At 37.1% G+C, this 27,106-nt stretch overlaps 2 protein-coding genes across 4 annotated transcripts in view; one reads left to right on the top strand and one right to left on the bottom strand.

The window, feature by feature from the left end:
- Positions 1-13,714, top strand: part of LOC139959700 (beta-1,3-galactosyltransferase 1-like) — a 32,819-nt gene extending 19,105 nt beyond the window's left edge. Inside the window, exons 3-4 of one of the 2 annotated variants that reach the window (XR_011790210.1) lie at positions 7,252-11,953; positions 12,042-13,714. Coding sequence is in view for 1 of the 2 variants with exons in the window: in XM_071957507.1 (XP_071813608.1) it covers positions 7,252-7,304 (53 nt within the window). In the remaining variant the exon portion in view is untranslated. Of the gene's footprint in view, positions 1-7,251 lie in introns of both variants that reach the window. The other variant, XM_071957507.1, reaches the window with a different exon arrangement.
- On the bottom strand, positions 9,923-26,314 carry LOC139959705 (Golgi to ER traffic protein 4 homolog). Of its 2 annotated transcripts, XM_071957516.1 has the most exons (9): positions 26,073-26,314; positions 23,701-23,779; positions 23,048-23,129; positions 21,905-22,057; positions 20,696-20,834; positions 19,702-19,842; positions 14,573-14,724; positions 13,935-14,019; positions 9,923-10,365 (listed from the first exon to the last, which is right to left on the bottom strand). In XM_071957516.1, the coding sequence occupies exons 1-8, from the start codon at positions 26,216-26,218 to the stop codon at positions 13,937-13,939; spliced, it is 975 nt and encodes a 324-aa protein (XP_071813617.1). In that variant the 5' UTR covers positions 26,219-26,314; the 3' UTR covers positions 9,923-10,365; positions 13,935-13,936. The 2 variants fall into 2 exon arrangements, with proteins under 2 accessions (XP_071813617.1, XP_071813616.1); XM_071957515.1 differs by having other exon boundaries at positions 9,923-14,019; positions 26,073-26,313.
- Positions 26,315-27,106: the final 792 nt, after the last annotated feature.

A 27,106-nucleotide genomic window follows, 5' to 3' on the forward strand; every position in this document is an offset into this window, starting at 1 on the left:
AGAAATATTGGTTGATACTACAGTATAATTACACATGTTTACAACATGTACAGTTCATAGAGCCATCTCCATTATAGCTATTAATCTGCTGCAGGTTTTAGTTACACATATTTTGCAGAGATGAGATTGTGGAGGTTCTAGGTAAAGATAATTGATATGAATTCTCTTCTTCTTCCCAAACGTATTTTTTAACTAATGCGTAAGTTTGACAGATTTGCACTGTACAAATCTCTAAACCATTCGCATTATCAAGTTTATTGTTATTATTATTGTGACCATATAGTATGCAGATCGAAGAATATGTGCACTGCACCAAACCTGATAGTGATTTGGCTAATAGCTGCATGTGTGATGAGTTGCATAATAGAGGGATAGGCAGCTCAACTAAGGTGCAAAAAGATGGGACTGATCACTCAGTTAACAAACTAGAAAAAACCTGTCGTTCATCACAAACAGCAGGTTTACGTATGCAACCTATAACAGCTAAGGGACACTTTCGCGGCATGTGTACAGACACATGAGTATGTATGAACGTCAGTACGTATGTTTATGTAAACTTTTATGCATGTAGTACTATAGTTTTACTGTATCGTACCATATATGGATGCAGATTTCCTTGTTAATTAAGTTTGGTTAACAAGTGCAGCATTTAAATCCCTTTGTTCTTTGCAAGGGTTTATCTTCACGATGTGAAGAAAGCAATTTATTTTTCAAAAACATTATTTATTAACAAAAGTTGGGGGAGTAAAGGAAGATCTGCAGAATATTTCCAGAGATTTCAAGGATCTAAATCAGAACAACCACAAAATATCTCCAATAATATAACATCTCATTATAAAATGCAATATGGATACCAGCTGTAGTTAAACAGTGTATTAGGGACGGAAAAAGGGGCCTGCCTGGGACACAGTTCAATACATTGACCTCCCATCCCCTCCTATCTTGAGGAATCTTGAGTGAAGTCATATAAATGCATGGAAACATAGTGTATTTAGAATTTTATTTTTATTTATTATAAGACTGGCCTGATGTACAGTACTACTGTTAGGGGTTGTATATTTGCCCATCATTAATTGTTTCCTTCCTTTTTATGTATGGTACCCATAAGCTGTACCTACTGTGCATTAGCTCCCATAACATGTGTCGATCATCATTTAAAGGCATTGAAGACTCGCCCCAAACCACTTGCCGCCCTCTGAAAAAGTTAACTTTCCGTTGTTTGCAAGTGAAGTTTTGTTTGTGTCGCTACAAAATGCAGACAGAAATGAAACGTGATGCCTTAATTGTTATCTGGACCTTAGATGTCCATCGCTGCTAATGTATGTACACTGTGCTATGGGTATTGACCGCAGCTGCTTGTAGTGACTGTACACTAGTGACTAATAACCGACGGTAGCAAGCTGTGTGTGTATTTTCTGGGATCGATGGTGGTATCTAACACTTCTGTTACACCTCATTCGAAACTAGGTCAGATTACCGGCATCAGGGGTTTTTTTCTGGGCGAGTCTTCACTCCCTTTAAACTGACTAGTTTAAGATGCATGCCAACAAATTTCTTTAAAAAAAATATATATTTCTGGTGGCAATGTTCCTGTCCTTTTATGATATTGTTGAAGAGTGCTTTTTGTATACATAATATATTTTGTATTCAAATGATACATTATTATGTTCATTTATTATGTATATTGTCATTTTCTACTACAAAGATTTTGTGTTTATTTAAAAGGGAAAATAGAATTGCTGATGCGAAATACAATGTGTGTCTACAGATTTTCCTTGTCCTGTTTCCTCTGTCATTTTTTAACCTGGGGTATGTGGGAAAGGGGAGGGGGTAGGTTTTTACATGAAGGTGCTTCTTGAGGTACAGTATTTGACCTGTGTATTGAACATACTGTACCTTCATTTTGGGAACTTCTCTTGGTATTGAATGCTAATACCTACCAGGGTTTGCTGTAGAAGTGAACTAATAAGCTCTCTTTATTGTCTATCATCTACTCAGTAATGTTAAGTTTGAGAAAAGAGATTAAGACACTGTATGCTCTGCAGTTATTAATCTTTTGATGGTCCAACTCTGTGGGGTGCGGGTGGGAGGGAGGGACAAATCTCTTTACTGCCAATTGCCACATCAATATATGTATATATATAGACATCTATATATGTATCTCTGTATACATATATATATAGACATATATAGACATCTATATATGTATCTCTGTATACATAAATATATATATATATATATATATATCCTTCTTTCTTTCTTTTTATTTCTTATATATATATATATATATATATATATATATATATATATATACATACATATATATATATATATATATATATATATATATATATATATATATGTATATATATATATATATATGTATATATATACATGTATATATGTATATATATATATATATATAAGAAATAAAAAAAAAGAAAGAAGGATATTTTGAAGAATGAAAGGTGTATTCTTTTTGAGCAATTGTTGTTCTGAAAAGTGTAAAGTGATGTGCAAGACTTTAGGAAGGAAAAATAACACAAACGAGGTGAAATCTAAATCGAATAATTGCTGGAGGGTTTTCGAATTGATGCTGTGTAGTCAGTTTAATATATAGACAAAAACTGGCCTGTCATAGTTATGTTGACTCTGCAAATATTTCTCAGAGAATTGATGCTCTTATGTACATATGAACATAAAGTGACTATGTGCTGTGTTAGTTTTATGTTTCCTTTCTTCCTGTATCATTTCATATGTGGGTCATGGGTAGTATTAAATAAGCAATTTCACTTTCTTTATCTTTCTTCATTTCCTTTAATTAAGCAAAGTGATTGTAAGTTGGAACCTGGAAGCAAGAAAACCTTATTTTGTAAAAGTAGTTCATGTGGTAATATTGCATATAGACAATATGTATGCAGCTTCAGGGAATAATTGATCTGTTACTCATTTTTACACACTATTTGTACACAGTCAGGAATTATACTATATATAAAAGAAACATTCAAAGCCTTCAGAATTTGCTACACAATATTCCAGCTGATCTCATAGATAACGAAACAAAAAAACCCTTGTTCAAATTCCATCAAGCATTTTACTTTCCACTCTAACAGTAGATATACTACAATTTCAATTACATATATATATATATATATGATATATATATATATAATATATATATATATATTGTATAATCGAAAATGTAATGAGAAGGAAAATCCAGAACAGTGAAAAAACTTCCTCCGCCGGGATTCGAACCTGGGTCTCCCGCTTTATATGCGGACACCCTAACCACTAAGCTATGGACACTGATTGTATGTCCAGAGATTCCAAACTGGCATGCACGCTACAATATTGGGATTATTAGCCCGCTCCGTCATCTACATGGCTGGCTGGTGAATGGTGAATTCTCAATTTCACAGGTTGGCTAGGCAGGAAAAATCCAGTCTCAGATTTGCAAAGAATTGTTACAGCCAACAGTTACTGTAATTCTCTTGCGTAAATTAAATAGATCTCCTTGAGTAGCATACTTCTTCAAAGCAATACCTCAAGTCCTCTACTTTGGTTCTTTATTCTCGAATTGAACAAGACAGGTAACATTTGAACGCATTTGAATTAACAACATCCTGCAAAAAAGTTGCAAGCAACAAATGTCAATCGTATTTATCCGCAACGACTCGGCGTTATCAATACTACTTTCACCCTTACTCAGCCCTGTTTAATGGGATTTAAGAGAAAAATAACCATGGTTTTATTTTCAACCTAATTCAGCTGCTGGTAAATGTGGTTTAAGCAAGAGATAGATGACCATTGCTCAATTATTCAGTTTTTAATAGACCGGAGGGTGTTACATTTGCAATAATAGAATATAGGCCTACATGTATTCGTTAGATTAATCGTCCACTTTGCAGTAAGGGTTGCAGTAGCAAAGACGTACCCCTCCAATGAATATGAACATCTGATTATATTTGACCTCCACGCACTACAATGATAAGTGTTTTTATACAAATACAGTTATTAAGTTCCACTGTAAGCGTTTGTCACCTGTATGGAACAATACTAGTTAGAACTGTTTTGGTTACATATTTGCCTTAGTCTAGAGATCAAACATAATGCTATAGAACCAACTCGAAATTGTTTGTGATTACTAGCCAGATCTTGAAAGAGATACTATGAACACATAGGCGTACAAGGCGGGGGGGCAGGGGGGGCAGACTGCCCCCCCAAATTTCCAGAGGACAAGAAATTCGGGCAAAAGTCCTGAAAAATTCGGGCAGCCTAAGAGGAGAAAAAAAAAATATATATTTTTTTCTCCTCGTAGGCTGCCCGAATATTTCAGGACTTTTGCCCGAATTTCTTGTCCTCTGGAAATATATATATATATATATATATATATATAAATATGCAGTAGCTTGCCCGAATCTTTTTCAAATTTTTGCCCGACAATTCCATGATTTTCTTGATTTAGCATCTTGATGCCTGAATATTTCCGTGTAACACCACCGAAAGCGCAGTTCATCTGGGCTACCACGCCTTTTTGCACGATCAATTTTTTCTAACTAGTCAATTGTATACCTGGACCAAGGGTGGCGGAACCGGGGGAGACACATGCCCCCCCCCACTTTTCCTCAGGTTAAAAATGTGCCTTTTTTCTACATAGAAATTGAGGTACCTCAAGTTAGCAAGAGGCCAGGGAACCAGAATGAACACTCAGGATGGGCCGTTTCCGGCCATCTGAGGGGTTTGTAAAACCAAAAATTTTCTAGTACGCTCCGCGCCAACCGATGGTGGCGCTCCGCTCAGATAGTCGTGCATACAACTTTGCAAATCCTGGCTAAGCCTGTGACTTTTAATTAATTTCTGTGGGTCAAACTCAAAGCTATTTCGAATGGAAAAAAATTTGTTAAGATATTAACAAGAAAAAAACTTTTAATTCGGAAGATTCCTACATTAACAACTAGCATGATTTCACCTCATTTTGTCTCAAAAGAAAACTTGTTCTTTGTTTCCCAATTTGCGCATTGGATATTGCAGTGCTAGTAAGCATATTTTCTTTGAGGGGGGGGGGGGCATTGATGGAGTGATTTGATATAATACAATAAGAGTTATAAAGGGTACTAAATATAAGTGCCCTTTGATGTCGGTACCCCCCCCAGATTAAAAGTGCTTCCGCCGCCCTTGACCTGGACATCCCAGACATGAGTGTATATAAGAAAGATTATCTTTTTCATGGATGGTGGGGGGGGGGGTGCCTACAAGCCTAAAAGTACAGGTTTATCATATTCTTTGTTATATTTTATACTTTTTTGTGAGACAAATTGCAGTCTCACCCGACACAGCGACATTATCCCGCCTACGTGTCGTTGAAAAAATGTATGTTTTCTGGAGGTAGCTGAGTACTGTGTTAAAATAATAAATAAGGTAACTAAATAGGAGCTTAAAAAATATACTGTCCCATTTTTCCCCTTCAAAGTGATGTTACCTTTTTTTCTTCTTCTAATTTACCAAATTTTTGGGGAAGTGTAAATTTCTAAAACGTGAGATTATAAAATAAAGAATTCTTAGATGCAACTTGCAAGGCCTCAGAAGTGCCGTTTCCGGCAATCTGAGAGGCACTGTTTGCCAAAAATTTTCTTGTACGCTACGCGCCAACCGATGGTGGCGCTCCGCTTAGAAAGTGTCACGGGAACTTTCGGGCACAAAAAGTTCTGCCCGCCCAAACTGAAATGGTCCCGTAAGCCTATGTATGAACAGACTTTTGTTAATGAAATGGAGATAAATGACAAAGCCAAACTAGAACAACTATTTGTATAGAAACACTTGTCATTGTAGTGCGTGGTTCAAAGTTGGTTAGTTTTTCATATTCAATGGAGGGGTCTTTGTTACTGTGGGGTCTGCCCGATATGCATAAGGTCCGCTATTCATAAGGTTCGTTATTCATAACGTGCATTTTTTCGATAAAAAGGTTCGCTATTCATAATGGAAATAAAGGTTCGTTATTCATAATAAAAAGGGATCATAATTCATAAGGTCCGGTATTCATAATTGAAATAAAGGTTCGATATTCATAATGGATAAAAAGGTTCGTTATTCATAATGGGACAAAGGGTTCGATATTCATAATAGACCAAGGGTTCATAATCCATAATTAGACAAAAAGGTTCATTATTCATAATAGGAAGAAAGGTTCGATATTCATAATGGAGCTAAGGGTCCGTTATTCTTAATGGGAAAAAAGGTTCGTTATTCATAATAGGAGAAAGGGTCCGATATTCATAATCGATCAAAAGGTTCGTAATCCATAACGTGAAAAAAAGGTTTGTTATTCATAGTAGGAGAGAAGGATGTTACGACTCCTTGTTAAGAGTCGCTTACCCCACACCGACACTCCCCAACCCAAGGGGAATATTAAATGTGGTAAACCCCGGTGTAAGGTCTGTCATCACATGATGACGGACCCTGATATTCATCTCTCTCCTTCAGGGGTATGCTTACATCCAGGTCCTTACAATTGTGACACTCCCTTTGTGATATATCTTATCACTTAGGTTCTCTGTCCCGATATACAATACATTGGCCAAACCTCCACTCCCTTTCGTTTACGACTTAATAATCACAAAAGCACAATCAGACTCAACCAGTTTTCCAGTGGCTGAACATTTCAATCTTCCACAACACAATATTGACTGTCTTAAGTTTGCCATAATCCTGGGTAAGTTGTCTGACCATAATAAAAGAAACTTGAAGGAAGTAGAATTGATCCTTAAAGTACGTTCACACTGTCATGGTCTCAATAGGGATATGGCTTATCTTTCCGGGTTTAAGCACTTTGAGCAGTCTGGGGCTTACGGTAGACCATCGTGATTTCAATCACTCCTTCTACGCCTGACGAAGGACCAGGGTGTCCGAAAATTTGTGTAGCGTTTAGTTATTCTATTCTATTCTAAATATTATGTTGGATTTAAAGGCATTACATGTTGTCCTCATCTTTTCTACTATTACTCCTATCCAGCACATGGAACATTTCATCATGCGTATATATATATATATATATATATATATATATATATATATATATATACATATATACATAATATATATAATATATACAATATATATAATTTATACAATAAATATATATATATATATATATATTGTATATTGTATATTTATTGTATTTTGCCTAGATCACAACCTATTAGTTTCAGGTGAGTTGCTAGTCTGCTTCTCTCTCTCTCTTGAACTTTACAGCTTTCATCTTCTTTCCCGGTTCAGTGGACCGAGGTGTCTGCATTTGGAGATAAGGTCTGATCGTTTGTTAAGTTTATCTTTTGTGTTTGTGCAGCTATTATTGACACTTTCTCCTCGAGGCACAAACTTCATTGTGTGTCACTTCTGGAGCGGGTTATTATACTTTTTACTGTTAAGATTTTCTGCTGTCTTTGAGTTCCAAGATGAATTAAGACAGTTATGTTTCGTTCGAGTATGTTTTATTCCGGAAGGATTTTGTGTGGTTGTTGAACCTTGTCTTAAATTGTCCTCTGCACATGCCAATGTATGCATGTTTGATGTTATTGTGCTGAAATGTGGCCTTCTATATAATTAGTTCAGTGAAGCATTTTTGTGCCGGGGGGTATGCCAGGAGGTATGCCAGAGGGCATGCGTTGGGTGTCCCTGCAATTGCATGTCTTTGTTATGGGGGTGGTTGCTTTTTTCAGGATCTTGGTGTTGTGGGCTCTGATAACTGATTTTCTGTTTCCCATACAGCTGTAGCTGATTTTCATATTGTTTTGGTTGAAGATCTTGCTTGCCTTTTAGATAAGTGCTCGGATATCAGCGCTGAGTAGGTTCTGCCAACGTTGGTCTTTAAGTTTATGCTGTACGGTGGGTTAAACCATATTATTTTTCTTTGGTGTTTCTGCTGGTATGATTAGTCATAACTGTGGTCACTGGCCTTCAGTGTAGCTGGGTGCCGCATTTAGATCAAATATTTGTTGGTCAGAGGATAGCTGTGAGATTCTTCCGTTGATCGACTCTGGGATTCGTTCGATGATGTTCGGTGGGTGGTTAGATTTTGTAGGCGTAGAGTGCTTGGTTCCCTGGCTTTTTGTATGGGCAGTGTTTTGCTGTGTTTAAAGGCATTGAAGACTTGCCCCAAACTGCATGCGGCCATCTGAAAAAGTTAACTTTACGTTGCTTGCAAGTGAAGTTTTTCTCTTGTCGCTACAAAATGCAGACAGTAATGAAACGTGATTCCTTTTTATCTTTAGCTGTACCTGAGATGTCCATCGCTATGTCGTTTGTACACTGTGTTGTGGGTATTGACCGCAGCTGCATGTACTGACTGTACACTAGTGTCTCATTACCGACGGTAGCAAGCTTTGTGTTTATTTTCTGGGATCGATGGTGGTGTCTAACACTTCTGTTACACCTCATTCGAAACTAGGTCAGATTACCGGCATTAGATGTTTCTTTTTGCGCGAGTCTTCACACACTTTAAGCCTATGGTTATGTCTAGGTAATCTACTACTTTGAGGTTAGCTGCTATTGTGATTTTAAGGCTGAGAGACTGGAATGTTGCTGTGAAGGCTTTTCTTAATTTGTCGGCATCCCTCACTGACTTGGCGTCGAAGATGGCTATAGTCCATCGTCTCGATATAATCCGTGCTTCCATTTCAAAATTTCTGATTTAGCTTGACATGTTTATCTTTCTTCAGTGAATGCATGGCCACATGGATTTACAACACAACTGAATGTGTGTGCTTTTAGGTACTGACAGTGTTGTAATAACTACAGTGGAAACCTTTGCCAACACTAATTTTGCCATCTTAGAGTTACTCCCAATTCTAGCGCAGGATGGAACATTATCAAGTATATACATTCACAACCTCAACTGTTGTGATCATACAATGAGTTTCTGACACCGTTTTGATGTAGGTTCCCTTGAAAATCAAGTTACTTTTCCTGATGTAACTGCTGGTCATATGTGATCTGCAAAATGGGGAACGGTAAGGGGTCTAAACCCCTTTACCTTTTGAAAGACAAATGGGATTTTGAGACCCCCTAAATGCAGAATGGTGGCATACACATGTAATAAATTGCGGTTACAATGTATCATTCATACGTATATTTTGTAAAGTAACGTACAAGCATTGTGTGTTCTTTTCAATTGCCTTTTTAATTCTGAGACGCTCATCTCAGCCAGATACAGGAGTTTGACTAGTGTGTGCGGGTGAGACCATCAAATGCGGGTCTAACCCGCTAGTTACAGGTCACTCGGGAGGTCTGCTTTGTTGTCTGAAGATAGGCACCTCTAGTTTTGAACTGTTAATACTAGGGGAACAAAATTCAAACTTTGTGTATCAATGTTAAAGACTTTGTCTATTGTAAAAATACTATAATTGTAATTTTTTTCAAGATTTCCAATGATGTGATATTCTCCCAACAACCCCACAGACCTGGCAAGTTTGTAACCTAATAAAACAATCACAGCTTGGCCTAGGTTCAAGCTGTCTCTACAAACAGGATCAGGCCATACAGGTAAAATCCTGGGCACTCTAAATTCAGGGACAGCACATGTAATATGGTACGTCTGTTAACTTTAACTGCAATGGCTCGTTTGTACAAAACTAGCTATTACAACTGAAGGAAACCACCAACACAGGCAAACTATATCCCTCTGCAAAGTACAAAACAGGAACAAAAGTCACACATTCCACAGCTGAATTATGGATCGCTTTCAAAAGCACAAATATCCTGCCAGAGGGAATTCAATTTGACCCCCCCCTCCCTTCCCTCATACTGCTGCTGGATCATTGTATCCTTACTAAATCCATAGATATTTCATAAACTGTGTTCCATACATTTACATTTTTCTTAAAAGAATGAAATGAAACAATAAAGAGGCAATTAACCATATTACTCCAATGTTGCCGATAATAAGGCCTGTATTACAATATACAATGTAAACACATACAATACCTCCAGACAACAAAAGATGAAAAAAGACAAACACGTACCATTTGCTTGGGTATTGTAAAATTCCATGTAGGTACATCTGATAACTGCAGTAAGTAACAATCATTCCATAGAAAAGAAATGCATTAAAAACAAAAAATAGAGTAAGTTAAATGTACTTTTGACCACTGACAAGAACATATAATCTTAGCAACCTAAGTTGAAGAAAAATCGGGATTAGATATCATAGATGTCACACTGACCATATTGGTCTTCTTTCTCTTCAAAATGTGAAATGAATTTGCTGCATGGAACTTGAAATGCACATTACTCTCTAAAACCAGTTCCCCCGAAGTTCATAAACCAGGGGCAGATTTCAGACCCTCTTGCATGGGCGAAGATCAAAACCTAAAATTGAAACAAAAGAAATAGGCTATGACAACAATTTACTGTTCCTTTGTTAGTAATGTTCACCTACAGGCAACTCCTGTGTTTAACTTGCTTTGTAGAAACATTGAAGACCATGAAATTAGTCAGCTTTATGAATATTCATAATATAATGTAACAACATCTCCATCCATGCATGTAATATACAGTTATACTTTTAATAAAGCGAATGACCGCTTTTTGGCACAAACCAAAATAACGAGTAATACTAGTATGAACCTGCAAGGTTTAATGCACATAAAATATATCAGTAAAGAACTACAGAAGACAAGTTTGTCATTTCTGCAAAATATTAAATATTTCTGATGTGAAAGGGAAGAAAAAATGGAAAATGTCTGATTAATAGCTTCTCCTGGCTACTTATATTCTTTATGAAGTGTAAACATACATTAAATATGTTGTCTTAATTTTCTTCAGCTTCGTTGTGAACGTCTCACATCATTCTGTCGCAGCCACTAATTAAAAAGGAAGTTTTAAGGTCGGGTCCTGTAATCTGAGACCAATAGACTCCATGTTGAACAATGGAAGCTAGGCTTGACTTGATGCGCATGAACAATACAATATTTGTGTCAGTTTTCATAGTATATATATATATGAATATATATATATATATACATGCACTCTAGGTTGAAAAGCCTTTAAAGAAAATCTGTTGTGCAAAGTACCACCAGCAAAAAAAGGAAAAAAGAGCCATCAAGAGCCAGATCAATATCATTAACCCATTAAATGACTGGATCCCCAGGGATTGCTTAAAAAAAAGGAGAATAAATAAAGAGAAACAGGATCTGTTTATGCTGTAATACTGCATATCTCTTACAGAGAAGACGATCGTTTTCTTTCTATTTAGCTTACTATCATTTGAGTTGGTAGCTTCACTTGATGATGATTATGAATCAAATACAATGTGAATTTGAGCCAGGATTGCAAAAGAAGATTAAATTTTATGTGATTAATATATGCAGATAATTGGTGGGTTTGTAAGGCATTTATTCCTACAAAAAGAAAAGAAAAAATGGAGAAGTGGAGGGGAAGGGAGAATCGAAAGGCACACATACTTCGCTCTCTTCACAATTTGAGATGGTACAAAATTTCATTTATGAAATTTATTACATTAAATGGAAGAATGGAAAAGTCAAAAATTACATTAATATGACATGTTTGAATATGCATAGAGATTAGCAATAAACCTTTGGTAAAAAATGACAACTAACAGATGGTACTCAATCATTTGGATTGCAAGGACCAAGAACCATGGCAACAGTTAATAACAAACTAGCAGTTAAGATGGTACAGTAGTTCCCATGGCAACAAAACACTACCAGAAGTAGCTGGCAGAGGTACCCATGGCAACAGTACACTACCAGAGGTAGCTGACAGAGGTACCCATGGCAACAGTACAATACCAGTAGCAGCTGACAGAGGTACCCTTGGCAACAGTACACTACCAGTAGCAGCTAACAAAGAGGTACCTATGGCAACAAAACACTACCAGTAGCAGCTAACAGCGGTACCCATGGCAACAGTACAATACCAGTAGCAACTGACAGAGGTACCCATGGCAACAGTACACTACCAGTAGCAGCTAACAAAGAGGTACCTATGGCAACAGTACACTACCAGTAGCAGCTAACAAAGAGGTACCCATGGCAACAGTACACTACCAGTAGCAGCTGAGAAAGGTACCCATATCAACAGTATACTGCAAGTAGCAGCTATCATGAGGTAAACATAGGAACTGTTGAGGCAAAATGCAGCTCAGCTTGGACCTGGGGGGAGTGTAATGAGTTCTGAATTTGTTATTCTAGACCAATAGCAATCTGCTTAAAAATGTATGGTGCGCCACCCCGGATTTTCCACAAGGACCAAGCCTTGACCCACCACATTCCCACCTCTCAGAATAGATGAAGAGAATGCAATCAGGTTAGCTTATACCATGGACTAGATGTTAAGAAAAAAGAAAAGGAGTAACTAAACCATCTCCATAGCAAGCTCCAAAACAAGATAAGCTATCCGATGATTTGAAAATTCTTGTGACCCATCCACAACTTTTACGTGACCTGTTTTGGTCTTGCCCATGTCTTATGGACTATTGTTTGAGTACCTTGGCAAGCTGGGACCTTCTTCATCAGCGGTAAGTTTACATCCCCAGAATCATCCCACTATCATCTTCAAGTAATCACTGGTACAGAAATTGCAAATTCAAATATGTTACTCAATCATCCCTACTTGCCAATTTGTCTTCACTTCTCGCAAATTACGTACTTCAGATCAAAGAAGCAATTATTCTTTGTTAGACAATGTCGATGCAGCATGATTCCTAAAGCTAAAATGAAATTCTGTTTATGTATCAGCTTTATTTGCATGTTTTCTATCGTTTTCATCTGGTCAGCTGATACAGTACACCCCATGTTTTGGACTGTACACAACTGGGCGATGCCTCGGTTGTGGACTTCCTCCTGTGGTTTAAGTTTCCCTTGCTAATGACTTGAATGATTTAAGTTGTATGTGATAATATAGGCTGTACGATATCTCTGATGGATGTAACTGATAAATTGCACACATGCTGTTTTCACAATAGAGCAAAGGTCCAACTATTGTATGAAAAAATGAGCAATCTCAATTTGGACTGTTCCATATTTCTTTTACACAAAATGAACTTTCCTGTTAGTACAGCTACTGTAATATACACAACCTGAATAAAAGAAAAAACATAACAAAAAAACTATAATGAAACCATCTTTACAACATCGATGTATGTTCTCAAACTCTTTGTGAAAGACGAGGCAAACCAAGAAGTCAAGTTTCTTGAACAAAACTCAATAGTAATTAATAAAAGCACAACAAGTACAAAATGCAGTCCAGCTCTATTAAACACTATTTTACACTAGTTAGTTAACTTGGATTCGTACAGTCATGAATAACATTCAAGTCATGAAAAACATTCAAATTCGGTATATATGTGGAGTAAGCATCGGGAATAAAATATTGGCAATAATTATAACGCGGAAAATAAGTTATCAGGAATTGGTAACCAAAAATACCACTCTTATTCTCTCCTTAGACATGCATGACAGATACGCCTTCAGAGAAGGCAGATGATGATTTAACATTAAAAAGATAATGTTAAATGATTAACATAAAAGTCCAATGAACCATGTATTGTCCCTCCCTAAGTTACTAACCACCTAAAGAAATCTTTCATATTTTGCACACGTAGCAGGAAATAGCAATTTGATTTCTGAAATGTCTTTCCAAGTTGTGCAAACTTTTCCAGATTCTCTCTCCACCTCCACCTCTCTCTCTCTCTCTCTCAAATACAATACAAGTTTGAAAAGAAAAACAATAATTTACCCTTTAACATATAAATGGTTTACATTATAATTAAGTCAATGGCTTTAGTGACAGATCAATGAAATTTTTACATCAAGCCAATCTTCACCAGAAGGGAAAAGAAAAATTGTTCACTTTATATAACATTTTTGTCAATATTCATATTTATAATAACTCTCTGGTAATGGTAGAATCCGTACATTTAATCCACCTCCTCGGTGGTCAGCGGAGAAGGCTCTTCTGGGCTCTCTTCCTCCACCCCCATGAAACTCCTCATCAGGGAACCTGCAAAAATCAAATGCGTTTTCAAGTTCTGTGAAATAATCCTAATGTTATTGTAGCATTTTCAGGTTTATGAATTGAATTTCTCATACAAATACTGAAAAATAATATTCTTGTGTGTACAGAAAAAATTGCTATACATTACATTTTTGCCCATTTTGTGATATAGAAAAAAATGATTCTCCTAAATTGTTGTTTTTTCCCCCTGCAATATCATTTCAAATGGTTAAAAAACATAGTGTCTATTTCATGCGGGCTGTAACAGAATCACTCTGGCCGAGCCATTTTAATATATACTGTCATTTTAACCAAGATATCTGACCGCTTCATAGTGTATTTAGTCCCATTAAATTCAATACAGAATAGTACAAAAATTCCAGATAATGTCTGTTTTCAATTGCCTAATTATGTCATTCCCTGATGTGATTTTATGCAGCCTAAAATAAAGAAAAGAGAAAGGCGTTTGCGGGCAATCACTCGTTGTTTTAACGATGTATGACACCAGTATGACACCAGATTGTCATAATTTCAAAGGTGTAAATATACAGTTACTCACCAAGCATACCCGGTGGTCCATTGGGCTCTGGTGGCGGTGTCACGCCAAAGAACACTTGGCCGATTTTATCAAGGTACACATTGTACGAGGGATCCCTCTGAAGTGATGGATGGTAAACTTCACATAGAACAGTAAACACTGTCAACTTACCCCTACCATGGACGATAAAAGGTGGAAAGAATTACAGTTCTCCGTCGAATCTCATCTCAAAAGTCATAAATTCATAATAATATTTGCTTTTTATATAGCGCTTTATACCAGCGATAGGTCACAAAGCGCTTTACAGAAGTTATATTACCCCTGGTCAATGATAACCTGTCCCAGGGGCAATCCCTCCAGTCGGCAGCAGTTATATACTGCGCCCAATGACAAGTTACCTCACAGGTACCTATTTAACCCCTGGGTGGAGAGAGGCAAGTGAGATAAAGCATCTTGCCCAAGGACACAATGTAATGAACTAGGCAGGAATTGAACCAGCAATCCTTGGATCACAAGTCCGACACCTTAGCCAATTGGCCACCACACTCTACATTCATGAACTCCTATAAAGAGCCTCGAATTATCCGGTTTCAAAGGTTATGTAGAAAAGAAGTCTCTACTAAGCTGACCTAGCACTAATGCTAAATAAGAGGAGCAGTTTGATGTTAATGAAAGCTGGTTCCAATCATCCATTTGTCATATATATATACCGGTTACAAATGTGAAGAGAATATTTTTGTCACAGATATAAGTGACTTCTATTATTCATTCCCATATTTATATAACTTTAAACTAGCTTGTTAGCAAACTCCTCACACTTTAGGCATGGTATAACGATACACTTGGTTTATGCAACCTAAATGCAGCATCAAAAAGTACAGTACTGATTTCGCTTAACTCCCGTTAAAATTCGTTGAAAGAAAAATAACCGAAATTCTTCGTTTTTCACCGAAATTCCCCGATTTTTATCGATTTTTATCGTTTTTTATCGAATTTTATCGATTGGTTATCTCAGTCATTTCCTTCGTGGAATTTTCAACGGTACGTTGAAATTCTTTTTTAAACGAAATAGAAGGTCAATTTGTGGTTACGCGAAACGTCGGAAAACGCGTAACTTCGTTTATTAATATCAGTTAGACTTTGGTTCAGTCGTTTGAAAGAGGGAATATTTTCAAAAGCATTCTCATGCTTATATGAGTAGTAACACTCAAAGAAACGTGTAATTTAACTGACGGAGGACGTTTTCTGACTGTGAACCCCAAACACAGTAACATAAGTCTTAACTTCGCCAGGCCGTTAGAGAGGTTGCAGTCAAAGCTATGTACCACGAGGCACCCTTCCAAATAAGTTGAAGTTCTGTTTAACCATTTAAATAACAGTGAATGGACATATAAACTTGGTTTACTTGCAGATTACGAAAAATAGTTATTTCTAAGAGATGTAAATTTGGTTTTTTATGAGAGTTGAAGTATGAAACTTTGTTTCCGAGCGAAAACATGTTACTTGAAGCAAAATAAAGATGCCCCGCCCATTCTGCGAGGACGCTTCCATTTTTCAAAAAGGCGTTTTCTCTTTTTATTTTTTCTATTTTGTTTACATTTTAAACATGAAAATTATTTAAAAATATGTGAAGAACTTAGTAATGTACTGCAAACTATCTATAAAAAAACAGAAAAACGATGTTTTAGGCATGAATAATGTGTTCAATATAACTAAAGTAGTAGGCCAATAGTCATAAGCTCATGAAAGTGTCGTCAATTCGTTTTCCCAGTTAATATGTGTGACATATATCACCCGTGTACATCGATCAATGGCATGTTGAAATCCCGTGTGAAAATATGTTGACCCCAAAAGACGCAAATGGTCGTTCTAGAAAGTACCGTCATAACATTAACAACACAAGGCCAGTTTGCTCTCTCAGGTCTGCACGTGTACAGCCATTTTTTCACACATGGTATTATGCTGTGCATGCATTGCGGGCGGGATTGCGGCAAACATAAAAGAAAATGAATGAAAATGAAAAACTTACGATATTTTTCACAAATATTGATGCTTAGATAAGTGCTTCCTCACAATCAACGAGCCGCCTTAAAATTTGCTCCGCTTACGTAAAACTTCTATATATATAGCACATGGAAAAACCCGAGATTTTACACACATAATTCCCACTGACATTGGTCACAGAACATAAGTAGGTCATTGAACTCTGCCCAAGTTCATCGCACCATGGGAACAACACAACACATTGAACATGATGTTACATCTCCCGCCATCTGGACGCCGAGTGTAAATTTTGATGTTATATGCAAATTATGAATGGTACTGCGCAGCGCGATTAAAACTTAACCTATTGCGACACAAATTTTGGCTGTTGTTGAATTAACTTTTGTATCAAATGTAAGGTACTGTATCATGTATGTGACACAAGAGAAAGAAAATGAAATCTGAGGCTGCTCAAACCAGTTTCAACTTGATTTTTACAACCCATCGCACAACACGTGCGTGCGTAATTTGTTTTCTTAACATGACTTTTAATAAGTAAGCAGGAAAGGTGGGTAAGTTTACTAATTTAGGCGAGTTTTTGTTAAAAATCTTGTGATAGATAGACAAATATATTGTTTTTTTCTTCAAAAGTTACGATGTTGCCGAAGGCCGAGTGATATAAATTCAGTGATCTGAACTTCTGAACACCACGAATACTGATCATGTGTGTTATTCTTTTCAGCAATTATTACACGAAAGGTTCGCAATATTATTGGGCCTAATTAGTAATTAACATACATTGATCGAGTGTCTTGTTGCCTGAATTGCTACCTGCTGGGAAAAAAAACCTTAATTATTGTACTCATTATGTCCTATTTTCATTAAAAGTCGAGTGACCGTGCGTCGAAAAAAACCGCGATCGGGAAACGGCGTTTAAACGTTAAACCGACCGGCAGGCGATACGGTGAAACGGTTAGCGAAATATCTGTTGGGTCACACCCTTACTTAAACACACACAAAAACGACCTTATTGAATGAAAATATACTAAAAACCATATCGCAAAAACACAAAATCGCTTATAACTCGAAAACGGAAGGAGATATCGACTTTTGTCGGCTGTAGAGGGATTTCCTAAACCGAATTTTGATGCGCTCTATCCACCTGTGTCATTTATGAGCTTCTCTGACGTAAGCTGCAGTACGTAATTTCTCTATACCAGTTCCGCGAAATTTATTTACTGTACGCAATAAGCATCGTTCGCTATGTTTTTTTTCACAACGAATATTCAAAGTTGTGCTCCACACGCTTCACAGATGTTGTTTTATGTCGTTCATTTTCAATTCTACTTTAAAATTACCTTTTTCGAACGATGCATTGCATGCTTTATTAAACATTCCTGATTAGTAAAACCGTAAGGAAGGATATTCAAATATGTATTATTTTCATTTGATATGATTTTATGAGCTGTTCCACTTGAAAAACGATGATAAAACCGAAAAACAAAAACATTTACTTCTCATGTGACGCATACCGGGAGACTCATAAAAACTCCCCCTTCTCATTAAATTAAATGTACATGCCGTCAGGCCAGTTGAAAGCCGTCAGGCTAGTTGAAAGCCCTCCCTACTAATGTTTGATCAGCTCTTCCCAATATACAATACTCAAATAAGCAATGAAAATATATTCATTTTCCACAGATTTCTACCCAACGTGGGCCCCAAGTCACTGCTTTATTTTCTTAGTAGTCATGGATACAATTGTTTGCAACTCTCTTGCTGGCCAGGTGTTTCAAGTTTTATTAATAGCACGACTTCTGATTGGTTCATTCAAGATAAACTTTCTATCCCTGCTGGATTGTTCTACTTATAATATGAATGAATATTTGGTTTTCAGGTAACATCCATTCCATTACGAACAGTAGGGGTAAAATAATGTTTGCTTCTAGAGGCAGCCAGCCAAAGGTTCAGATAAATACTATGCTAATTAACAGATGGTAGGCGTGAATTTGACGAAGCCAGGTTTATGATTGGACTAAGCCTCTCAAAAAAAGTTTGGTGGTGGGGATATCCAGGGTAGGGAATACACATGTTAGCAGCAAACTGCAGGTGGCCCAGACCCAGGCTGCGACCTAAATACCAGGGCAGTCCATCTGCATTCGCGGGCAACTTACAGTAACGGGTTAGGGGGAAAATAACAGGATGTTTTTTATTTTTGCGTGCATTGAAGCTGGGGGAGATTTTTTGTACGGAATGCGCTCTCAGAAAAGTTTGTTTAGTGAGTGATGTTCTGTAGTAAACGGTACTGTAGTACGTCAAGTAACACAGGAATTTATTGGAAATAAAGATCTCTTTGATATCCAGCTACGACTGTTTCATTGTGGATATTTTTTTTTTATTTCTAGTTTTTCTGACGCTGCGTTCCTTGGTGAGCTAACCTAAACTTATCTTAGTTTAATACTAGCCTATAACTTAAGAGTCGTAGAATGTGCTTATTACGATCGATCAAGACTAGTTTTTATTATCCTAGCCAAATCATTTTTCAAACACCTAGTAAAGAACTTACTCTATCTACAATCAAACTTTTGTAACATTTGTAATATTCCTCTACAACTTCTGGTAGAGTCTGAAAACGGCTGTAGTTAAACTAAGGATTCAACGCAAGTCACAACCTTGATATGTCTAGAATTGCCTTTGCGGTTTTTGATCGCGATAACTTTCGTGGAATTTTCGTTGAAACTTCGTTGACAACCCGTGCCCGCAGTAGTCTAAATCTTGTCAACGAAATTATTCGTTTTTAACCGATTTTCAACTTTTTTTATCGATTTTTAACGTTTTTTATCAATCGTTGATTTTTTTCAACGGGAGTTAAGCGAAATCAGTACTGTATGTTTGTAACCATCACAAGAAACAAAAAGCAAATAAGAAATACATCATAATTCTTTTCAGAAGCCCCTGAGGTACTTCACTGCAACGACAGGAGAGGGGACATTTTGATCAATTTCTTCTTCCATCATCTGTCGACATTCATGTGGGGTCAGTCACTCAGTCCACAGAAAATGATGTGGGTTTCTTTACTCCGCTTATTTACAAACATTTAGGAAAAAAGTTTGGGTTTCGCTATCGAACTTAAAGTGAATAGCAAAGACAAAGCCACAAGCTGGACTTACGAGTCAACAGCAATGAGAAGGAGCCACAAGAAGTTGAGAAGAGGCAACACAAAGGGAGGACCGCTCATGATGGCAGGATGGTTAGCTGTGTAAGCATAGAACGTCACTGAAGCTGTGCTTTTGTTGTTGAAACAAAGAAACCTGCAGGCAAAATAAGAGGTATTCGAGGAGATGGTCTAGGATGTACCCTTTTGCATATTTAACAGAATTGCCATCCTAAAATGGTTATACAATACAAATGTCTTTAAGGCTGACTTTTTCTTAGTCCTGAAACATATAAAAAGGGTCGTGACTTTTCTGCAAGTGTAGTAAGTGAATTGACATTCCTGATAGCATGTTTAACCGAGGAGACATAAATTATCACGGTTAAGGGAATATTTAGAAATGTATTCGGCCCACGGTAGGCATTTCCAAAAGTATCAAACTTCAAGCGCAAATCGAACAAGTGGATTACAAAAGGAGAGTTAAGCCCTGTGAAGATATGTGAGATGAGGACATGTTCACGGATCAGCTAAAGTGATCCACTTCCTAGAAAAATTAAGGACATCTGGAAAATATATAATCTTCCCTTTGAACCACATCTAGAGTTAGGAACAAGGTATTTAATAATAATAGTAACAATAATAAGACATAGTCATATATAGCCCAGAATCCAACCTCAATGGGTTTTACAAAGCAGTTTGCAGTTGCCAAGGGTATGACCAGAGTAGCTGGAATATTCTCTCCTTCTCTGCCACATTGATGCCTGTCACCAATACCTTATATTCCAAACAAGGGGGGAATGGGAGGGCGAGGGCGAGGTGGGAAGGGGAGGGGGGGAATTTTGATAAAATCTCCAGGCTGTTACTCAGTATTCCTACGTGGAGGGAGAGCTTCAATTGAGTGCTATCGACAGGAGCTCTGCAAAACATGTACCAACTTTAACTCAAGCATTTTTGCCAACTTTAGTATAACTTTTCGGTGCTGTTACCATCGCTGTAACCGACTAACTTACTGCAGTACTGTTTGTGCAACAAACAGGTCCACTTCGCTGGGAAGGCCCCTCTGTGTGTGACTCTCTACTAACATAGCACCACAACTATCTCCATCATTAGACCTTAAAAGATGATGAGTGGCTCCACTAAAATTCTTCTCTGTAGATAAAAAAAAAAAAAAAGTTTTCCAACACTTAATTTTCATGGCAGCCAAATTTTCAATATCTTGCAAACAAATATGTAATCTTGTAATACAATGTAAATTAATAAATGAATTAATAAGTGATACATTCTACTACAGTAATCACTCAGCCCATAGTTCTGTCATGCCAGCCATGCCTGGCTTATATGTGACCAAAATTATAAAAATTATATGTGACCAAAATTAACTCTGATTTAAGAAAACCCGATTATAACCAAACTTTGCACTTTTCTTGAATGATTGTGAAGGAAACCTGATCAGAATCGAGTTATAAAGTGCTTTCCAATTGTTTAATGAAGTATCAATGATCTCATGATAATACCCCTGCCTTATGACTTGTTCATCCTTGGGGGATGCCACTTCTAAAGAATACTGAAATCCAAAAGATTTACAGTTTTACAGGGTATTACACCTCTCAATTTGAAACTATTCTACTTTCAGGAATGTGCTTTATGTTAACATAGCTCACTACAAAAGTTTCAACTTGCAAAATAGAATGTATTCTTCTGGGATGTGACCACTTTAGTGTACTTTCCTCTGAGCTATGTTATGTTAACATTGACATCAAACATTTGTGATTAGAATTGATCAATCCCATGGCATTTATCGTGCAATTCATACTAGGAGTAATTCGTGTTAACAATTATTTAGCATCCAAAGTCAGTGGGAACTACAATACAGAACTCCACACGCAAATGGACAATGATGATTTCGCCCTAAGTTTCTCGAAGTGGTTTTTTATTCTGAATCATATCTCCTAAAGCACATTATTATAAGTAATGTAGGCCCTTCAATTCTGTGATCAGTTATTTTTGTAGGGATGATGAAAAGTCCTTAAAAATTACTGTGAGTCCAAAACAAAAAGTTACATCCATCATACGAAAAGAAAAGGAAAAAGCTTGAATACTTTCTATCGTGCAAGTTTTAACCAGAAAATGCCCAGTGATGCTCAATCAAAATGATGTAGTACTGTACACATGAAGAACCCAATTCCCTGATAAAATCAGCTGAAAACTGTTCTCCTTACCTTTCCAGAGCACGATTCCTACGTGTCGATGAATTTCTGAGATGTAAGTTTGGGGTGGTTTCATCTGTTGGGCCCATCTGAGTGAATTTGCTATGAATGTTTGCCTTTCAGGAATTTGTTGAGGGATAAGCTGAAAGAGTTTGGCGACCTTTTCTGCAGCAATAGAAGAAGGAGATAATCATGACGATGACGATCGATGGTGATGGTAAGTGAGCACATGATGCAGGCGAGATAAAGTGTAACAAGAACAACAAAGAATCAAAGATCATCAGTTGCTGTGTAAGAGGTAATAATAATAATATTTGCTTTTCACATAGCGCTTTAACCAGCGATAGGTCTCAAAGCGCTTTACAGACGTTATATTAACCCTGGTCAATGACAACCTGTCCCAGAGACAATCCTCCGGTCATCAGCAGCTATATACTGCACCCAATGACAAGTTACCTCACATGTACCCATTTTACCCCTGGGTGGAGAGAAGCAAGTTGCCCAAGGACACAACTTAATGAACTAGGCAGGAATCGAACCAGCAATCCTTGGATCACGAGTCCGACGCCTTAGCCAATTGGCCACCACACTCTCCCAATACCCTAATGTTACCACGTCAACAGTAGGACGTAACACTAGGCTACAGCTAGGCTGCTTCCCACATAATCTATTTTGTTCTGCAGTCTAACACGAGTGGCATTGCAAGTCTGCTGAAATAATCCCTATCATTTGGCATTGATCGATCATAGCTGAGCTGGATTTTACAGCTGTCCTAGCTTCATTTTTTGTTACACAGTGCCTAACTAGTAAATACCCTAACCAGTATGCAACAAGTGAGCATGCTTACATATTGTGGCACAGCCATAGTCTACACCAATTGATATCAAGCAAAATGGAATTAGGCATGACTGTTGAAGTTAAAAGTTATTTTGGACTGAAGTTGAGATGAAAATGTGGCTCAGCTAAAGTAATCTTATACTGTCTGAATAAAAACAATTCCCCTACCAACCTCCACCCCTCAACTCCCCTACAAGCACCACCACATTCCCTACTTTGTGTATGAAGATTGATATTGTGCCAGTCTGGTTTCACACTAAAGAGCTCAATTTTTTGCTTTGAAACAATCTAATGACTGCCAAACATGATCAAACCCACCTATGTTTTCATCTTCCACGGCTGCTTTCGATGTCTGGAATACTTCTGCTAAGAGAATGGAGAGGTCAGCGCCACTACCATACTGTGGAAGACAATATTAAAAGAGGTTTAACACTTCATCTATGAACAATCTAGTTTAAGTTGATTTTACCATATATATTTATACCACATTATTTAATACTACCTTGAAAGTTACACACTAATTAAGAAAATACACTGTTTCCTGACTCGGACAAAATATTTCACATTCAAATGTACGAGGATGACATTTGTACCACTCCAAGATGCCTATTAAAATAGTAAGTACTGTACAAGTCACTAGATATATTTAAAGCTAAGATTGGCCATTATTCTCTCTATCTCTCTCTTTAATGGCGATGTTGTCCTTCAAAAGGGCGATCATAATATGAAAAGGCCCATTTAGCAATTCATTGTTTACATTTTGTCAAGTAGTTTTGCAGTGTACTAAGTAGACTTATATATATGACAAACTACAAATAGAAAGATTCTGCAAACAAAAACTATATAACAACTTTGCATTTACTTGGCAAAATTTTGATTTATATATCGTTGCAATCTGCTAAAGAAAGAAAAACAACTTAAAAATTTCCTTCTTGATACCACATACATACAAGCAAAAGAATTCAGCTTACTTGCTCATGTTCCAATAAAAGTGTAGCACCTGAGTAAAGAAGTTCTATAGCTTCAGCATGTTTTTTCTGTGACATATACCTGCAAAAATAGAAAAGTTGCAAAGAAAGAAGCATGAGGGACCCACAGGAAAATAGTTTAAGAACCATCAATGCAATAGAAGGCTTTAAAGTGAACCTGATGTAATTACACATGCATATCAGTCATGTTTTAAAAGAAAAATTCAGGACATGCTACAGTATATTCACTAATTTATTTTTAATTTGTTCAATCTGTTCTAGAGGATCCAATGGGGGAAATAAGCACCTCACCATCATGTGATTAACGCCGGTGCCTTCAAATCATAAGGTCCCCAGTTCGAGTCACTCCAAGATTAATGTATGTTGTCCAGTTACAGAGTTGTCGACAATTGACAATTCATTATCATGGACGTTAAATATGAACCTAAGAGACTGACTTCGGTCAGCTTGCGGCTTTGATCCAATGATGGTTTCTTTGCGAGTTCCTGCTTGCAGGAGGATCTCAAATACATACATGTTATTGTTAACTAAAATTGTATAAGAACAGAGAAAGACAATTTAGACTGTCAAAGTAGAAGGGTGTACAGTAAATTTGCAATGCTTGTTCTTTTAAAGGACAAGGGTTTTAAAAGTTTCATCCTACAACTATGTGATTTTACCCTTACTTTGATCAAATTCTGTCAGAAAGAGAAAAATAAATTTAGATTGTACAGGTCTTGAGTCAAAACGGTCAAAGAAAGGAAAAATGTCCAGGCTATAAATGCATTTATGCGTTAAGTTTAATGGTAGCACTCCAGTCAATGTGTGACATAATTCATCAAAGTGCCTCGGAATACAACATCGATTCCTCTATCTTCCATTGTGCAAATTTAGCTGTTTTTCATTGATATCATAAAAATTGAAACTGTGTTCAAAGGCAGAAAAAAATGGTTGCCAAACACAGTAACTACAGTGTATTTCAAAGCAGCTGTACATAACAGTGTCAGCGAGTTAGGGGAAAAAGTTTCTGTAAATGAATCATGGACGCTAAAACTCCATGAGTATTGGTTTGTGTTTATGTTTGTAAGCAGAAAAGATTGGCATCAAGTTTAACAATGGTAATAGGTCGGCATTGTTTAGGTATTAATAATAATACTAACAATTCACTATTTAAACTAGGATAGGGATGTGATGTGTCCATCTCAAAACAGTTTGAGAACAACAAAACAACAACTGTTTTAGATTGTGCACAAATACAAACCCCCTAGGCTTAGACTACTTAAAATTGGAATATTCCAATGATGAATAGGACATGATCCGGCTATGGCCTAGTAGGAATAGTAATAAGTGGGGGCCGTGTCATTCCGCCATCGGTACTTGACGCAATAGAAAATGTGCTCTTTCCGTCATAGAAAAAGGGCTTCTGCCATACTTTTTTTTGTATGGCGGAAAGAGTACATTATTGTTGGTGCATTGTATATATGCAATGTATATTGCTTCGCTTTATTCTAGCTAGGGCTGCAGAATCCACAAAATCGGTTATTTAATTTGACAATCAGAATCGGTCTTTTTAATTAACAATCAGCCTAATTAAATTTGATTTATTCAACCAACTATTATATATTTCAAGACAGTGTATGGACTCTTACGAACTTACAATTAAAACTATTCAATCAACATGTACATTAAGACTGTGTATCAATTCCCCAATCTTGTCTGAACTAGTACAATTCAGTCTAACCAGCAAACTGTCACATTTGAAGAGGGTGTACCTATCCTTCCATGTGATTCAAAGAAAGTTTACCAATACATTCCTGTACACCACGGTAAAATCCATTCCTAAAATGTACCTTTTTCGCCATATGTTTCGAGCCTTTACGCCATGGCCAAACCTATGGCGAACAGGTATGGCCGTATGTACCTATCGCGGAATGGCACTAGATCAGTAACAAGTAGGTCTAACTAGGTGTCTTTCTTCGAAGTACATTCAAGTGATATTATCTGATATCTAATTTAAATTAGAGTTTAAACTAGGCCTTAATAACTTAGTGTACTGTAATGTAGAGGCTGTAATGTAGGGTAGTCCTAGCCTAAAGTTACTCGGTAGCTTTCATAGTCGCTCCCAATTTATTCCAAACAGGCTATATATGAAAGAAAAGTAAACGATCATGTCCTATGGTGACTTCTGGTTCGAAATGTTCGTATTTGGGTTAACCTAACTTTGACTTAGGCTATGCGAGCTTATGTGTGTTATAGCCTACGTCAATACCACTGGTACTAGCTATACCTATCAAGGCCTAACCTTAACACTAGGCCTGTATTATGCAAAGGGTTATCACTACCAGTCTTTGTCAAACCTTGTTAGGATGCAATACCTGAAGTAGAGAGTTCTGTACATCTGGTGAGCTTCATAGTATTTGCCTTCTTCTACACTTTTCTTGAGTTTAACAAGGACCCTACTCGTTCCTCCTCTCTTGCTAGACATTTCTGCAGGTTTACGAGAACTCAGACTGATGAACATATGACCTATCACTCACTCGACAGGCTTTCAAACCGTTTTGCTCGGAAAAGATCGAAAGGAAGTTACATAGGGCCTAAGCCGAGATAGGCTAGGAAAAGAAATTTTCGACATCTTATGGCGAGCCATAAGGGTAAAAATCAGCAATGGGTCGGATTGGAGCAGTGGAGTTTCTTTTTGCCAAGTTTGAGCTGTTTCTTCAGTGTAAAAGACTTATGAAATGCAGTTTATGCCTTTGTACTAAATAATTTGTTACTATTTTTCATACTTTTGGTTTGAAATCAAGAGGGGCATCTTTGACCCAGTTGAATAATGGGGATATAAATGTTCAATTGCTACAGTTTCTTACTCCAAGATATTTTGTAAGAAATTTAGCACTGTAAAGCACAAACTTTCTGTTATTATTTTTCAAAGAGAGCGAGTGATTAGGACTTTGCTTCAACCTCAAAAGGAAATGTCTCATCCACAACTGATCATGAGACATAATTCAATGGAAACAACAACCTCCTCCCTCCCCTCCCCTCCCCCCCCCCCCCACCAAAACTTAAACTTCAATTCCTGCTCAAACCATGCATATGCCTATATCATGAGTCTGAGTTGAAAACCTTGTCAACAATGAAAATAAAAGAATTACAGGTGAGTTGAGATGGGACATAGTGTATCAATAAGTAAAGTGCATTAGTTTGAATTAAGCAAAATGTCAGATGAGTCTAGCATATTGAAAAGTTTTGTAGGTACTGTATCTTAGTTGGCAAGTGATCTGTAGATAGAAACCCATTTCCTCAGTTGTGTAACAATCAGGATTGATGAGAGTGGGATATGGAAGGGGAGGGGTTGAAAGCCCAGGGAAATTACTGGGTCTGGGAAAGTGTGGGATAAGGATGCTTACTT

This window comes from Apostichopus japonicus, chromosome 19 (genome assembly GCF_037975245.1).
Source record: "Apostichopus japonicus isolate 1M-3 chromosome 19, ASM3797524v1, whole genome shotgun sequence".
NCBI classification, from domain to species: domain Eukaryota; kingdom Metazoa; phylum Echinodermata; class Holothuroidea; order Aspidochirotida; family Stichopodidae; genus Apostichopus; species Apostichopus japonicus.